This window comes from Pipistrellus hanaki (assembly GCF_964339955.1).
Source record: "Pipistrellus hanaki genome assembly, chromosome: 7".
In the NCBI taxonomy this organism is placed as follows: domain Eukaryota; kingdom Metazoa; phylum Chordata; class Mammalia; order Chiroptera; family Vespertilionidae; genus Pipistrellus; species Pipistrellus hanaki.
In genome coordinates this window covers 55,529,969-55,546,766 of record NC_140509.1, presented here as the reverse complement: position 1 = coordinate 55,546,766, position 16,798 = coordinate 55,529,969, and the positions used below count along the sequence as shown (strand labels likewise).

Sequence of the window (16,798 nt, the reverse complement as noted above, 5' to 3'; positions counted from 1 at the left end):
TTCAATGCAATACAGTTAAATTTGGAAACGTAACTAGTCTTCACACAACATCTGACAAAGACAATAAACTATTCTCTACCAAAAGGGCTAGATTGCCACACAACTGTCCTCTCTTCGGCCATCTTCATTGCTTCAAGGAATTCTCTCAATCTCATCCTTTTCTATGTGTTGAGATCCAATTCCTCTCTTCAAAGCTTAACATCTGGCCATCTAATTGCTTACTAGACATTTTCATTTCAAAACCCGAAGGGCAGCTAAAATTCAATGAGTCCAAAACCTCAGCATCATCTTGCTTCCCCTCTTGGTGAATGACACTAGCATTCATCTTGGTGTCATCTGAGAGTCACCTTAGATTCTTGCCTTACTCTTATCACTCACATCCAATTACTAAGTTCCACTGATTTTAACTTTTGATTAATTCTTTTCTCTCTATCTCTGCTGCTTTAATTCAGACTCTTACCATCTCTAATCCAGACTAATGAAATAACCTTGTAATTCATTCCCCTTCCTCCAGGCCTGCTCCATCAAAGCATCTCCATGTTGCCAACGTGATCTTTGTAAGCTTCAAACCTGATCATGTTGCTTTCTTGCAAGAGCTGTTTAATGTCTGGCTTCTCAGAGCCCTCAGGATAATCTAAACTCCTTATTAATAGCACACCTGGTCCTCCACACTCTGCCCCCTCTTCTGCTGCTTTTCGCACTTTCATTTCTCACCGTATCATCCCACACCCTGGCAATTCTGAAATATACGTGGTTCCCCCAAAGCAGCATGCTTTCTCACACTTTTGCTTCTGCTGCTCACTCTTCCTAGTTCCCTTTCTTCCTCTATCTGAGGGGACTTACTCCCTCCTCAAGACTCAGTTCAAGTCTGTGAAGATTTTCATTCAAATTAGTCCAGTAAAATTATAGTAAATGATGATAAAAAGTTAAAAAAGTTGTCCCAAATAGGTTTATAGTCAGGGAGAAAAGAAGTATTACCAATAAATGTTCGCAGACAGCGCCGGTCTCCATAAACCTCCCACAGCTGGGGGGAAAAAACAATACAAATAAATATTAAATTTAATACCAGACTGATAAAATGACAATTTTCAATCAGTAACAACAGTCATATGCTGGTTATACGTGTGCACGTCTGTGCGTGTACAGAAGATTTAACCAAAGGCATTATATATCATTAAACACATTGCTTGGTGCTTCTAGTCTGTGTTGCATTGTTTGGACTCATGGACTCACACACACACATACATTTTAAAACTAAACTCTGAAATCAGATACTGAAAGGTACATCAAACTATCACCAGAAATTAGATGGAGCTAATACAGGTGATTTTTTGTTTTCTTCTTGTTCTTTTCTGTATTCAGTATGAGAAAAAAAGTTTCTACTAATGTAATACCATGAACTACTTTTAAAATAATTAAGTGTTATTAAAACTGTCATGTCTATAACATTTTGGTACTGAAAGACTTTTTTTTGAACTTTCCTGAAGTAGCAAGTATTATGGAAGCTGTATTATGGAAATGAAGATCCAGACAAAAAGATAACAGGCTCATAATTCTCACTACATCTAAAGTGAATTTATGCAATAGCTTCAAAGTACCTTTATTCTTGCCTGCATCAAATCCAATTCTCAACAGTGTTGCTAGCCCTCTAAAATAGAAGGCATTTCCTGGCCTCTGAGGGTCAAGAGGATAAAGTCTCAGTGCCCGCAGCATACCAGGCAAGGACCTCCAGGCCCTGGCCCTTTACTTATGACTGAGTAGTCACCTGTGTCTCAGACTTTAGGCTCCAGCAACCACGAAACTGCAGTTTACAGTGCACACCATGCTGATTCATTCTATTCACTCTTCTCAGACACAGTCTATGCCCTACCCCTCCCTTTACCTAGTTACCTTCCTAGTGAGGAATGCTTCCTCTTTGAAACCAGAATGCTTTATATCTGACTCTATAATGATCATTAAAATCATAATGCAATGTTCATCCTAAGGGCAGAGACAGTGCCTTAATAACTTTTTATTCTCTGCCCCTTGCACATAACAGATATCTAATTAATGTTTATAGAAGTGATACAAATGGTATTCTATGCTTTTTTAATTGGTAAAAGAGAAAACTTTACTCTCAATTAACATAGTTTTTAAGAAGTAAAAGTTAAAAGGAAATAAGGATTTTTTACTTCAAACTGTTGACCTGTTATTTTAAGCTCTTAAATACAGACAAATACCTACATGGCTATTGTACTCATTAAAAAAATAAAGAAATAAATAAAAATCCGCCTTTATAGATCTTGTAGCTCAGTTGGTTAGAGTGTCATCCCGACATGCCAACGTTGTGGATTCTCTGGTCAGGGCACATACAACCAATTAATGCATAAATAAGTGGAACAAAACAATTGATGCTTCTCTCCCTCTCCCTTCCCTCCTCTCTCTAAAATCAAGTAATAAAAATTAAAAAAAACCAAAAAACAAATCCATAATAAAACAAAAACTTTCCAAGTCCCAAGAACACTATAGGGTTGATATTTTTGACCATCATAACAAACCAGACACACAAAACACAAAGGTGATAAAAACTAATCTATTAAAGATTTTTAAAAAGACTCTCCTATACTCAAGTTGACAGGCACTGGCATGGACTCAGGAACTAAAAGGTCAACAGTTCGATTCCCAGTTGGGGCACATGTGGGCTCGATCCCCAGTAGGAGGCATACAAGAGGCAGCTAATCAGTGATGTTTCTCTCTCATGGATGTTTCTATCTATCTATTTCTCCCCCTTTCTCTCTCTAAAAAACAATGAGATATAACACACACTAAATAAATAAATAAAATAGGGGAGAAGAGTCTAGGAGCATTCCTGCTACTTGGTGTCTACTAGCACTGATAACAAAAAAAAATGAATCACATTATTTACTCTTTAGAAATAGGATTTCTATCTTGTATTCTTTTTACCTCATAAGGTTCTGAGGAACAAATGAACTCTTACATATGCAAAAAATGCATTGTTAATGATTAAGCATTTATGTGTCTAAAGCCAAAGTGATTGATTACATTCTAATCAGTTATCTAAGCTTAAAAAAGAGCCTAGCCAACTGGACCATAGAGCCATATCTGAATCAACATGTTTGGAAGCAGTTCATAAACTGCTGCATTCACAGGGCCTAAGAGAAAATAGCCTCTGATCGCCTAACAAACCCAAATTTATTATAATTAACCAAACAGATTTAACCAAAGCACTAGTTTTGTAGCACTCCTACTGTTACTGAAAACTCACCTTAATTTTACAGTCCATGGAACAAGACAGCAATAAATGGCCCGAGAGGGGAAACAATCTGACAGCACTGACACCCTACGGAAAGGTATTACAGTTACCAATCAGAAGCATTCTAAAATCAGCTAAAATCACACGAGGAAAAGACAGTATATTTTAAAGCAACTTAAACTTACTATTTTTCTTCATTCCAAAAATTATAGACCCAGAATAAGCTTCATTAGTATTCCAAGAGCAGCCCTTACTGACAATACCCCCACTCCTCTCCCTTCTTTCATTCATTAACTTTGCTCTTTGCTAACAGCCATAAATTGGTACTTAAAATAGCATAGATGACAAAAATTATCAACATTTAAAGTTTTTAAGTGTCTTGTGTCTTCATTAGTTTAAATATTATCATAGTTTATAAACTAGAGAACATCGAATCTTCTTTGAAGGGGGATAAACTCTAGAGCTAAAGCAAAAGGACTGAGGCTCTGGCGCTAGTACAAGCCCGTTTCTCACTGACTTGGTGCCCAAGAGGAAGCAAATTGTGGCAGGAACTTGGAGGGAAAGTCCAGGCTACCATAAGGGGAGAGGACACCGAGTCACACATTCTTATGTCATGCCAAGCCAGGTGACCTTGAAGACTGAGTCATCACTTGTGACTGATACACGTGGGTACCTCCAAAGCCTAACTTACTAGGAGATTGCTCTTTAATTTGACTTCCCTGCTCTATTCTGACTCCCCTACATCTTTTTCAGAAATAGTGAATATTCCACATCAATAGCTGAAACTTTATGATGGCTTCACTACTCTACATTACAAGAAATAAAAACAACCAATTTGCTTACCTTTGTGTGTCCGGACCACACATGAATTTGTTTTTTGGGGAGATAACATTTCTCAGGTGGCACAGATGATCGCAAATTAACACCAACATCCTGAGGTATGTGAAGATAAGACCTGCCTTGATAGTCATACATTTCTTTAACTGAAATAAGAAGGCAAAGGAAAGCAATGAACAAATACAAGCCATAGCCATGAAATCTATATAACGACCATTTTATTTATAAAGATATTATTCCACATTAAGGTTTAGACAATAGTACTCTGATGTAAGACCAAGACTAGCTAAAATTTAACTACCTGCAATCATTGCTATTATTTATAATTAGAGGCAGTATTTTGGAATTCCTAAATATCCAGAGAATAGGTAAGATCAATACTTCCTTTATTCAGTTAGATTTTAATAATATATATATATATATAAGACTTCACTTTGAAGTCTTTTATATATAGAGTATATTTATAATCATACTATATAAAAATCATATTTATATAGTATGATTATAGCGAGGCAAGGAAAAACAACACTTGCACCATGTGAGTCACTGACAAAGAATCAGAAGCAAAGTAGAGTAAGAAGGAAGTTAAACAAACAAAATATCAGCTATCATTTTTCCCTGCTTTCCTCTCTTATGCCCATCTAGGTTCCTTTTCCATTCTCTTTTCTACAATACTTTCAAGACAGACTTTACAATAAATTCACTTGTGAGAATTAAAAGACATAGTGTATATGAAGCATTTGGTAGCATGCCTGGCACAGAGTAAGTACTAAATAAAGGTTGGCTGTTATTGTTATTGTGGCTGCAGGACCACAGTGCTAAATGAACTCCTTGGGGATAAAAACTGGAGCTTGAGAGACCAAATAAGGCTTTATCAAGCCTAAATATTGATATGTGATATAAAATTAGATCAATACTATTAGTACTAATACTACATACTTAAAAAATATAGCTAATTATTAATGAACCAGGTACTTTCTAGAACATTTATAATTTATTTTGGTGTATATGCATTTCCTCCCACAAATCAAAATGAGTATGAGTCTTAATCTCCAATCTGTTCACATGAAAACAGAGTTTATTCTTTTAAAGTATAACTTAGTAACTCTGAGTAGACCTGGAGAATATTTGATTTGGGTTAAAAACAAAAGGTTAAAATGACTAAGGCACTACTGAAGAGTTGACTTTATCTTAAGAAAAAACATGTAGACCATTCAGATTTCTTATTTATAGTTTTTAAAACTCATTAGCACTAAAAAACTTATCGGTGACTATCATTAATCATGTTATTTCTTCTCATCTATTAAAACATAAAACAATGTTGTAATTTGGGGGGGGGATGCAAAATATCCAATATAATTTTTAATATAATCAATATACCAGTGATTAATAAAGGCGATGGATATTATATGAACAAAGAACAGAGGAAATATCTGAAAGTTTATCACAGAAATGAAGAAGCATAAAAAATATATTACCATGTAAGATTGTCTTTTCCTCCCCAGGCTTCTCATCTTCCAGTTTGCCTTTTTTCTGCCTCTTTGCTGTGATTTCATCCAATTCTTTTTGTTCTTCCTAAGGAAAATAAGGAGTCAACTTTAAAACAGATGTCCTAGGATCCTATCATAGCCAAAGAAGGTTATAAATTCTTTATAGTGAGGCCCACTTTTTGCTGAATCAATAGCTTTAAGTATGTCTCCCAGGATAACAATCTCAACTCTTCAACAGATTACAAAATGATATTAAATACATAATGGATACTAGTTAGTGATCTTAAACTCATTTTATACAAAACCCATCCTAGAACACCTAAAAATAAATTTAACATATTAATTATGCAAGAGGAAGGACAAGGCAATTAAAAAGTCTAATACCAGACAGAAAGCTGAATTTTAGTGCACAGTGTTGTTCTTCAGTAAACAGCATTTACATAGTCATAAGAATGTAAGCAATGTCAACAGATTTGTGACACAACTTTATGGAAGAAGCAGTGGAACAAAAATGGGGTAATAGAAAATCTTTATGTACAATAAATAACAAAGAAGTCGACAGATGACATTTAAAATAAAAAATAGTAGCATATGTATGTTACTGAGTTATCTATACTAATAACAGCCTAGGTGGTCGTCATGCCCTCATTCTGTGATGCCCTCATGCTGTCACAAGAAGGCTGCACGCACAGCAAGCGCACGTGGGTGGGCAGGGCTGTGTGCGCAATGAGGTGCTATGGGTGGGCGGGGACATGACACTGTGTGAGGCGGGGTCTGGTGGCCACTCTGTGAGTGAGGCCTGGGGGTCTCATCACTCAATGTGCTCTGGAGGCAGAACTCCCGGCTCCAGCCTACCTCTTTGGGGGCATCCTCTTTGGGGCCCTGGCAACCCAGGTCTTATGATTTCACGCACTGGGTCACTAGTATTAATATAATACTAGAGGCCCGGTGCATGAAATCCGTGCACTTGGGGGTGGGGTGGAGGGAGGGAACCCTAAGCCCGGATTGCGAGAGCATGTAGGCCAGGCCGAGGGATCCCACTGGTGCACAATCAGGGCTGGGGAGGGATGCAGGAAGTTGGTCAGTAAGGGAGGGACCACAGGAGGGCTCCAAGGCATGTCAAGCCTGTCTCACTCAATCCTGATCTGCTGGACCCCAGCAGCAAACTAACATACCAGTTGAAGCAGCTGCCCTTGGTGGTCAGTGCACGTCATAGCGAGTGGTTGAGTGGCCTTAGCATATCATTAGCATATTATGCTTTGATTGGTTGAACAATTGGTCACTTAGCATATTAGGCTTTTATTATATAGGATAACAATATGCATGTTACTGGATGTGAGATACAGCTAGAATATAAATTTCATGAGAATAGGATTTTCTTGATCTTATCCACTGCTATATACCTTAGACCTAGAACAGTGACTGACTCTTAGAGACAGTGAAATTAGGAGGTAAGGAGGAACAGGGTAGGAGTCTATAGCTTTACTTCATAGTACAATTAAAAACACACACAATATAGATATGTTACTTTGTTAAAAATTTCAAGTAAATAAGTAAAACCTACATCAATTCTAAAATTACAGAAAGGCTGTTACTTTAGTTACTACCTGAATATCTAGTATCAGAAGAACAGCTACCAGGGCAGCATAATAGCATTATCAAGGTGATTTTTATTAAAAATTGTTCAATATTAACTTACAATAAAAAAGTACGGAAGAAAATAAGTCAGAAGAAATATAAGTAAAAATATTCTAAAGAAAAATAAGCCTTACTGTATTTTCTCAAGCAAGGCAGAGAATTTTAATACGTCATTTGGTTCTCTAAAGAAACCTCATTTATTAATATAGGTGTCCTCCATAACAATATAGCATACACCTGAATTGACAATGAAAAACATCAAAGCTTACTTCTGAAGGTTTGGCTACATCTTTTTCATCCACGTATTTTGCCCATGGTCCCAGGAAACCATCAATGTTAGATGCGTCATTTTCTTTGAACTTTTTCCTCTTTTCTATTTTCTTCTGACCAGTTTCAAACACAGTTAAACCTATATTTAAAAAAAATAGATATCACAAATATAGATTTTTCTAAAGAAATAGCGGCATATATATAATTTTACTTTGTATTATTCATGTGACCAAAAAAATCTATTAAAAAACACAAAATAAAATCTATATAAATGTGCCAAGTAATACTAAAAATGATTCAGTGTTCTGGACAAAGAAATTTTCTAACAATGTAATATCTGCAAATTCTAATATATGTAAAAAATAAACCAGCTATGTATACAATCCTTTTAATGAATCATAAACCTACATCAGTGGATTTTACCACTTTCTGAAAGAAACTCAGCAAGTTAATCTTGCTATATTGTTTTTTAATGAGCCTTTTATGGAAAAAGTTCCAATGAGCTGATGAGCTTTGTTCAAATTAGCATTTAGAATATGACATTTTGCCTTAGAATAACAAAATGAATATGAGCACAAACACGTATTTTAAAACACATTAAAAAACTCAACATTTAGCCCTAGCTGGTTTGGCTCAGTGGATAAAACGGCAGTCTTCGGACTGAACGGACCTGGGTTCGATTCTGGTCAAGGGCACATGCTGGGGTTGTGGGCTCGATCCCCAGTGTTGGGGCACGCAGGAGGCAAGCTGATCAATGATTCTTTCTCATCACTGATGTTTCTCTCTCTTGCTCCCTCTCCCTCTCTGAAATCAATCTATAATAGTAATATGCTAATTAGACCGGACATCCTTCTAGATGACCTTCCGGACGAAGCTATGGCAGTGGGGGCTGAGGCAGAGGCCCACAGCCGCCATGCCGAGGCAGAAGCAGAGGCAGTTGCTGTGGTGGTGGCAGGGGCCAAGCCCCTTGCACGAATTTTGTGCATAGGCCTCTAGTAAAAATATATTAAAAAACAAAAACTCAACATTCAAAGCAACCCTTCAAAGATAATCTCCATAGGCATTCACAATATTTTTTCTGCTGTTAAAATGTAGCGTGACATTAGTGTTGAAAGATAAACTGATAAAATCAGCTCTGCATTAATTATAATTTATTGAATAATTTCCACGAGGTTGGCAATGTGCCATGTACTCATAACAACTTCCCCATAACAACTAGCTTCCCTACAAGGTTGCATACCTAGTAAAACTGTAATAGTTCTAAACTGCAGCACTATTGTCTGAACTTAAAAAAAACTAGTTTTAGACATATAGTCTAAAGTCAATCTGCTTCATAACAACTATAGGTCTAAATAATTTCAAGTAAATTACCTTGATTTTTTTCAGCTTCTTCTACAGAACCAATATATTTAGTAGTTACTTGATTATCTAATGAAGGGTCCAACGCATAACCTGAAAGGAAACGATTAGATATTACTGACTTCATTTTTTGCCATTTGCAATTGCTCCTTAACTTTTTTTGGTCCTGTCTTATAACAATGGAAGTTAACGGTACATAGGACAGAAAAATTTGTTTAGAACTTCAAAAAAATTCTATTATCTATAATAATAAAAGCTTAATATGCTAATTAGACTGGAGAGCCGAATGACCTTCCAAACATCTTTCCAGATGAAGCCAGGGCTGCGCGGGCTGAGCCCTTTGCGTGCATTTTGTGCATCAGGCCTTTAGTATTAAATGAAAGGAGTTATCAGGATTCTAACTGGAAAAAAAATAACTTTTAAAAAAAGAGAGAATATTGCTGATATTTAACATGAGATTATTAGCCCTAGCCAGGTAGCTCAGTTGTTTGGAGCACCAAGGTTGTGGGTTTGGTCCCTCGATCAGGGTACATACATATAAGATTCAACCAATGAATGTATAAATAAGTGGAACAACAAATCAATGTTTCTCTCTCTCTCTCTCTCTCTCAAAAAAAAATCAATTTAAAAAAGTGAAAATTAAACCTGTTGTTAAAAACATTCAGTTTTCTTTTTCAATTACTATTTTGAAAAAGAAATATCAGCACAAGCAGTTTATTCATAAAGAAGATCACAACTCCGAAACCGGTTTGGCTCAGTGGATAGAGCGTCGGCCTGTGGACTGAAAGGTCCCAGGTTCAATTCCGGTCAGGGACATGTACCTTGGTTGTGGGCACATCCCCAGTAGGGATTGTGCAGGAGGCAGCTGATTGATAATTCTCCCTCATCGATGTTTCTAACTCTCTATCCCTCTCTCTTCCTCTCTGTAAAAAATCAATAAAATATATTAAATAAAAAAAAAAAAAGATCACAACTACAACAGACATACACATTCTCATTTACTTTGCTCACCCACCCTATTAACAAGCTCTGGAAAGCAGCATCAGTGTGTATGTCAAACTACAGGTGTGGATTATAGGAAGAAGAATGAAAGGTATGACCAAATAAAGACAAACCTGAGACATGTGACCAGAACCTATGACTTGTGGAACTCTCAACAAGGGCATTATGAAACCACCCTCTTTTTGAGAGGATTCCCAGCCTTGTGCATGCAATGAACTTTTTTATATCTTGCCACTGATAAGATGTAATTATTTTATATGATAAATTTGTGGCCACTCCATTTCCTGACCCCTCAGTGATCAACAGAAAACTTTTCAGTGATAAGCTCTGTATATAAAATAAAAAATGTAATCTGTTAAAATCTATCCTGTCATTTACTGACTTCAACAGAGAACATTCTGTTTTTAAGACATTTAGTACTCAGAATTTGTAGCAGATTTAGAATGACAGCTAAAAATATTAATTACCTTCCCATCTGTATATTTTTTGATGCATATAAAAAAACACAATACCCTTTTTGAAGGAATCCAGGTTAATAAATTAAAAAAGCTATAAGATAAAACAGGTTCTCTCTCTCTCTCTCTCTCTCTCTCTCTCTCTCTCTCTCTCTCTCTCTCTCTCACACACACACACACACACACACACATACACACACACATACATACATACACACACACACATACACACACACACCACTTCTAATAAAGTCAAACTTGAAACTCTAAGTCTTAGCACCTTACCATATGTGGCAAAAGTTCTTCTTTGCTGTTCAAACATAAAATCATTGATATGAGCTGGTTCAGCATACCCAGAAAGCATATTTCTGGGGGCAGCCATTTGCTGTGTCCTAAAGGGATTTTCTGGTCCAAACTGTAGTGTTAAAAAAAAAGAAAAAGAAAAAGAACTTAAATTCTGAGTGTATAAGACTAGAATTACTAGAATAACATACAATCAACAGGGGCTGATTAACCTGTTTGGGAAATGCTCACCTTATTTAATTCAGTGCTACTGTTTGTCTATCTTAGGACAGAGGAGAGAGACCTCACTCACCCAATTCTACAAATGCCAATTTAAATTGAAATGAATTTCAGTATTCAGGTCCTCAGACACATGAGGCACATTTCAAGAGCTCAACCGTCTCCTATGGTTACTGTGCTGCATTTCCATATGACAGAGAGTTCTACTTGATGGTGTTTTTCTAGATAAGTGACACTACTGTTTTGTTTAAACCATGATGTCGGGGATTTGGAGTGATATAATGGCACCATGAAGTAATTTTAAAAATACATATTTCTCCTCTACTAGATTGTAAGTTCCTCAAAGGTAGGGACTAGAATCCTTAAAACTTACCCTAGTTTCTGGGAAGTAGAAAGCACTAATAAAGGAAAAATTAATCAAAATCCCACTGGGGGCAGAAGACAATAAAATAAACAATAAAAGTAAAATGCTTAAAAAAAATTCCTCCATTCTAAAAAGTCACACTGTAAAAGCCTTACATAAAATAGTACCTACTTTATTTTCTATTTGTTTATAATCCTTTGAGTTTCCAGAATGACTTTCCAAATGTTATTTAATTTATACAAAATCCTGGAAAGTTAGAGAAGTATTTTCTCTCTCATGTTAGAAATGAGGAAAAAGGCCAAAGATGATGTATATTTTACGTGACTTAGTTTTATCCATTAGTAAAACAAGGTTAGGATAAATCTCAATCTAGCATTCTATTACATAAACTATTCCTTAAACATACAATCATAGCCTCTAACTTTAAAAAAATGCTATTATAAAAAGTACTGGGAGAATACCTTTTCTCTTTTTGTTTTAAATGAAGAATAAAATAAACTTACCACTTGGGAAATAATGGAATTACATGTAATATTTTAATTTAAACTCTGGAAGGTCTACTGTCAAGATGAAATATTTTGACATTAGAACATCTTAGGTCATTGGCATTAGAAACCACTTTTCTATGATGTATAACCAGAGCCATAAATATAAATTATTCATAGTCTCTTAACCACAATGTTGCCTTTTCTAAATGTCAACATTATATTATGCACAAAAATCTAAATTTAAAGGATGTTAGGTTTGCCTTACAATTTTTCTGCTTAAGAAAAATTATAATATTCTTTTTTATCGACAGCTTCCATTTCTATGTTTAAAATAATTAAATCTTAAAATATCTGTTTTCTATATAAAGCTTTATTACTATTTATTCTAAGTTATAATAAAGGATAATACAAGACTTTGTAGGCCATATTAGTTCTTCCTGTGCTGCTAGGTGAAAACAAAAGAAAAAAACAAAAAAACAACAAACCCGAACTGCTGAATGCTAGAATTTTCAGGTAACTTTGTTCAGTAATGAAATTTATTACAAAACAAGAAACATCCATAAAATTAAAGATAATAAACGATTTAAAAGTTTCCTATATGCTCTACTTGCTATAGTCAGCTACATCTGCATAGCAGCATGTGATTACTATTCTAAAATGATAAAAATCCCCATTGCTCTTACTGTTAACTCCTTTCACATATAATAAATTACCAATCATGCTTATAATTTCCAATTTAAAATAGAAAAATATGATTTTCATAGTCTTATTTTAAGACCTTATAAAAAGAGAGTAATTCTTCTATAGGCCACACATATCAAACCAAACTTTAAAGAAAAATTCTCAGCATTAAAGAACTTTGATTTTTATACAAATACAGATCTGTATATATTACAGTTTAAGTGTATTTTATAGGAAGTGCTATCCTTAACCTCAGTCTATAAATTTAAATATGCTTATGTCTTATAGATATTTAAGCTGAGACAACAAAAATTTAATGATTTAGGAAGCTGTGTATGGGACATTCCATCTACATCTGGCTCACCTTAACTGCCTGGTTACTGGCAGCTATTGGAGCTGAACTCACAGACATTAAATGTCAACAAAGGCAACCCTGGTCAGGTGGCTTAGTTGGTTGGAGTGTGGTCCATACACCAAAAGGTTTCGTACCAATTCCTGATCAGGGCACATACTTAGGTTGTGGGTTCAATTCCCAGCTGGGGTGTGTACAGGAGGCAACAGATGGATGTTTCTATCTCTCTTCCTCTCTCTAAAATCAACAAACATATCCTCAGGTGAGGATTAAAAAAATTATTAAATGTCAAACAAAGGCAGAGAACATTACTTAGTAAAACTCAGCTCTCCTAACTACTCAAAATATGTCTCCCAGATGTTGCTGGTCTCTGTAAATACGCATGTCTTTTAATTCTGGGTTAACCATAAAAAAACAAAACAAAGCATATTAAAAAATGCACATCATTGATTCCCAAATACTTTTTTCAACTTTTGGTAGTTAAGTTTAAGTATAAATCATTTGTAATTCAAGTGATTTAAAAAAACTGACTAGTATCTGAAATCATAACTATAAGTTTACATATAGAAAAAAAATCCAAGTTATTAATTAATAATCATACTTGGGTTGTTGGATAAGTTTTTTATTAATATTTATTTCAATCATCAATGTTTAAAACATTCACAAACAAATCTTAAGGTGAGAAGAGTGTTGATTAACTTAATTATTTTCTACAAATTTGGAAAATACCAGCAAAATACAATTTTATTGGCAGAATACCTCAATCTTGTAAGATATAAGCAGAGCTTAAATATCATTAATGTAAAAATATTTTATTAGGGCTGGTTCTATGATCTGGGGCCTCGGTTTCATCTATAAAATTAAAGAGCTAAGCCACATGACTTTTAAAGTTCATTTTAACATTAATATTTATAGTAGCCCATGCAGCCAAATTTTTAAGATTAACTGGCATTTCCCCCCTCTTTTACATTTTTTCCTATTCCTAAAAATACTATTATTTTCAGTCTGAAAATCTCCCTGAAGCTTGTGGGTTTTATGAGTCCAGAAAAGCCAACAAATACACTTTTCTCTAAGTAGATACAAAAAGGATAAAATGAAGGGTGAAATGAAGAAAATGACTAGATTAAAACAATGGCTACAGTCTTCAAGTCCTATCTATAAATTTGAGAAAGCTTATCTGGATCACTAAGTAGACCATTCAGGAAAAGTCCTTGGTTGGGAGGGGTAAACAATATTTGATAAAACAGCCAGTTCAGTTAGTTTACTGAACTAGCAAAGTCAAAGACATAGGTGCATACCCTGCAAACCTTATATGGCCTTCAAAATGCTCTTCCAGTTACAGAGCCATTTGTTAAGAGTGATCTGGACTCAAATCCTCAAGTCTGTCACATGCTGGCGGTATAATCTGAGACTTGGTTTCCTTGCTATAAAATAGGGACAAGAGTACTTATTTCAAAAGGATGTAGTGAAGACTAAAGAAGATAGGTATATAAGGCCCTCAGTAATGGTACCTGGCATGATTAACTCAGTTTTTAAAATGGTAGTTTTATTTCATTAGTTTCTATCCCAGTTCTTCCTTCATGTAAGTTCTTACCAAATTCACCTTCCTATAAATTCAGCTTTAATTATGTCACTTCCCCACTAAAAAACCTTAGAAATCTATTTATTAATTAAATAAATTACACAAAGTATCATTCTAGTCTAACTTCCCCTCTCTCCCCTACTAATAATGACTAAAGCATTCTTGTTATTTTATTTTCAAATATTTAACCACTTATTATTATTGTAATTGATTTTATTGATTTTTACAGAGAGGGAAGAGGGGGGAGAGAGAAAGAAAAAGGGAGGGAAGAAGGAAGTGGAAGAGAAAGAGAAATGATCTGAGAGAGAAAACCGATATGAGAGAGAAAAGCATCAATCAGTGGCCTCCAATAACTGGGGATCGAACTGACAACCTGAGTATGTGTTCTGAGAATAGAACCTTTTTGATGTACGGGACTGTGCTCCAACCAACTGAGCCATAGGCTAGGGCAGCATTCTCGTTCTTTAGATCTTCAATGATTAGCTCATGCTTTTCCCTTCCGCCTGGAATACTTCCTCATAAAGCCTTCCTAGTCATCAATGCCAATAACCTATAATAATAAAAGGGTAATACGCTAATTAGAACAGACAGCTGAACGACCTTCCAGACAAGCATCCGGATGAAGCCAGGGCTGCGAGGGCCAAGCCCCTTGCACTGATTTCATGCATCGGGCCTCTAGTAGGAATATAAGTAACAATAAGTGCTACCATTTATTAAATGCTTACTCTGTGCCAGGTTTCCTAAGTATATCATACATCACCTCATTTATCCTTATAGCTCAGTAAAGTAAAAGTTATCTTCATTTTACCTAGTGAGAAAACTAAGATAATCCAAGGTCACACAAGACCTAAAAAACATCTCATGTTCTTATCCTGGATTGCTTACTTTAAATACTATTTCTCTCGTGGAACTTTTTCTTATCTTTATAACCAGATGTAATCTCTCCTTAAACCTGAACAGTACTGTAGAGGCACTACAGGAAACAATCTGGTCTCTATCTTATAAAAAAGGTACACTTAGCATATCTTCTTGGTAAAACTAGTTTGAGGAGAGGGTTTACATTTTGTTTCTAGCAATGGCTCCTCAAATATGAGAACTTGAATTTCATCTAGCAAAGTTCTTGGTAACATCTTTTCAGACTTTGCCAAGTTATATAGATCCTAGTCATAAAATTCAAAGTTAATAATCTGTTATGTCACAGACAATTCATTTGGCAATCAAGAAATATTGTAATTTTTTTCACTTTTCAGTCTCATTCTTTTCTTAAATTGCTCACAAGCACTAAAGTGTTTTTAACACAAACTAATTTATATATGTAATGGGAGGCTTCCTACTATGAAAATATTAAAGGACTGATAACCCCTCAAAGAGAACAGATGCCCAGCCTTGTCAATATCACTACAAAAATCTTGACCTTATATTCTTGAAATTTCTGAAAACTGTAATCAAATAGCAATTTATTAATTATGCATAAGATCTTAAATTTTAACAGACTTCATAGAAAACATATATATCAACATAGGAATGTCATGTCCTACATTACTTCCAAATTTTCTCATTTTTCTGAATTCAGTGATCCTATTTTATTGAAGTACTTTTCATTTAAAAACTCATGAAGCATATCTATATATATTAAAGCCCAAGCGACCATCCAACTGGTAGATATGACATGCAATGACGTTCAATACAGGAGCTGCTAAGCTGTGGTGACTTGCAGCTGTGGTTCTCGGGTGATACATCTGGAACCAGAGAGGGAGCCTGATTTCGTGGTGTGTCACCCAAGAACCACTCTCACAATCTGGGACCCCGAGGGGGATGTCAGAGAGCCAGTTTGGCCCTATCCCTACAGGCCAAACCCAGGGGCCCCACCGGTACGCGAATCCTTGCTCCAGGCCTCTAGTCTGTAATATACAACCTTTCTTCAATGTGATGGCTAAACTGGTGCTAAAGAATATGGGACAGCCTATAGTTCAACAGGCTGGGAGGATTTAAAAAATAATGGAATAAAATTTAAAATGTGCTATAGTTTCGGGGTGTGAGAATGAGATTTTTGCTTCCTGTATACCCAGAAAACAGCTAGAGCATTGTCTAAATCCTGGCATTGACATCATTAGCTGTGCTAATATTTCAATCACCATATTTTGAGTGACTACAGAAACCTAAGCAGGCAAATTATGTAGAATAGCTTTATGACTCTCCTTTATAAAAACAAACACCAAAAAAACAAAAACACCAATGATTATACACTAGAAAAATGAAAAATATTAAAAAGTACCTCTTTCTCTACCTATCAAGATACAATAAGATTTAGCTTTTTAAAGTGCTTCTTAAAGATCCTAATAAACCTTTTCTTGTGTGTTTATAATTACCATTTTATGGCATCTCTAGTTTGTCAATCAAGCATTCTTTTTGCTTTTTTAAAGGCAAAGTATCTATAAATTTTATCTTTACTACAAACGTTCCTAAATGAAAAATTTTCACTCTTTTCTTCTTTCCTCACCTTCT

General features: G+C 35.2%; 1 protein-coding gene across 2 annotated transcripts in view; it reads right to left on the bottom strand.

The window, feature by feature from the left end:
- The window catches only part of CDC40 (cell division cycle 40), a 40,239-nt gene that overhangs the window by 12,585 nt on the left and 10,856 nt on the right, over positions 1 to 16,798 (bottom strand). For both annotated transcript variants that reach the window (XM_084889874.1, XM_084889873.1), the window contains exons 4-10: positions 10,590 to 10,719; positions 8,860 to 8,940; positions 7,488 to 7,627; positions 5,569 to 5,665; positions 4,097 to 4,236; positions 3,266 to 3,340; positions 979 to 1,024 (exon numbers count right to left, since the gene is read on the bottom strand). In XM_084889874.1, coding sequence (XP_084746000.1) covers positions 979 to 1,024; positions 3,266 to 3,340; positions 4,097 to 4,236; positions 5,569 to 5,665; positions 7,488 to 7,627; positions 8,860 to 8,940; positions 10,590 to 10,719 — 709 coding nt within the window. The remainder of the gene's footprint in view (positions 1 to 978; positions 1,025 to 3,265; positions 3,341 to 4,096; positions 4,237 to 5,568; positions 5,666 to 7,487; positions 7,628 to 8,859; positions 8,941 to 10,589; positions 10,720 to 16,798) is intronic.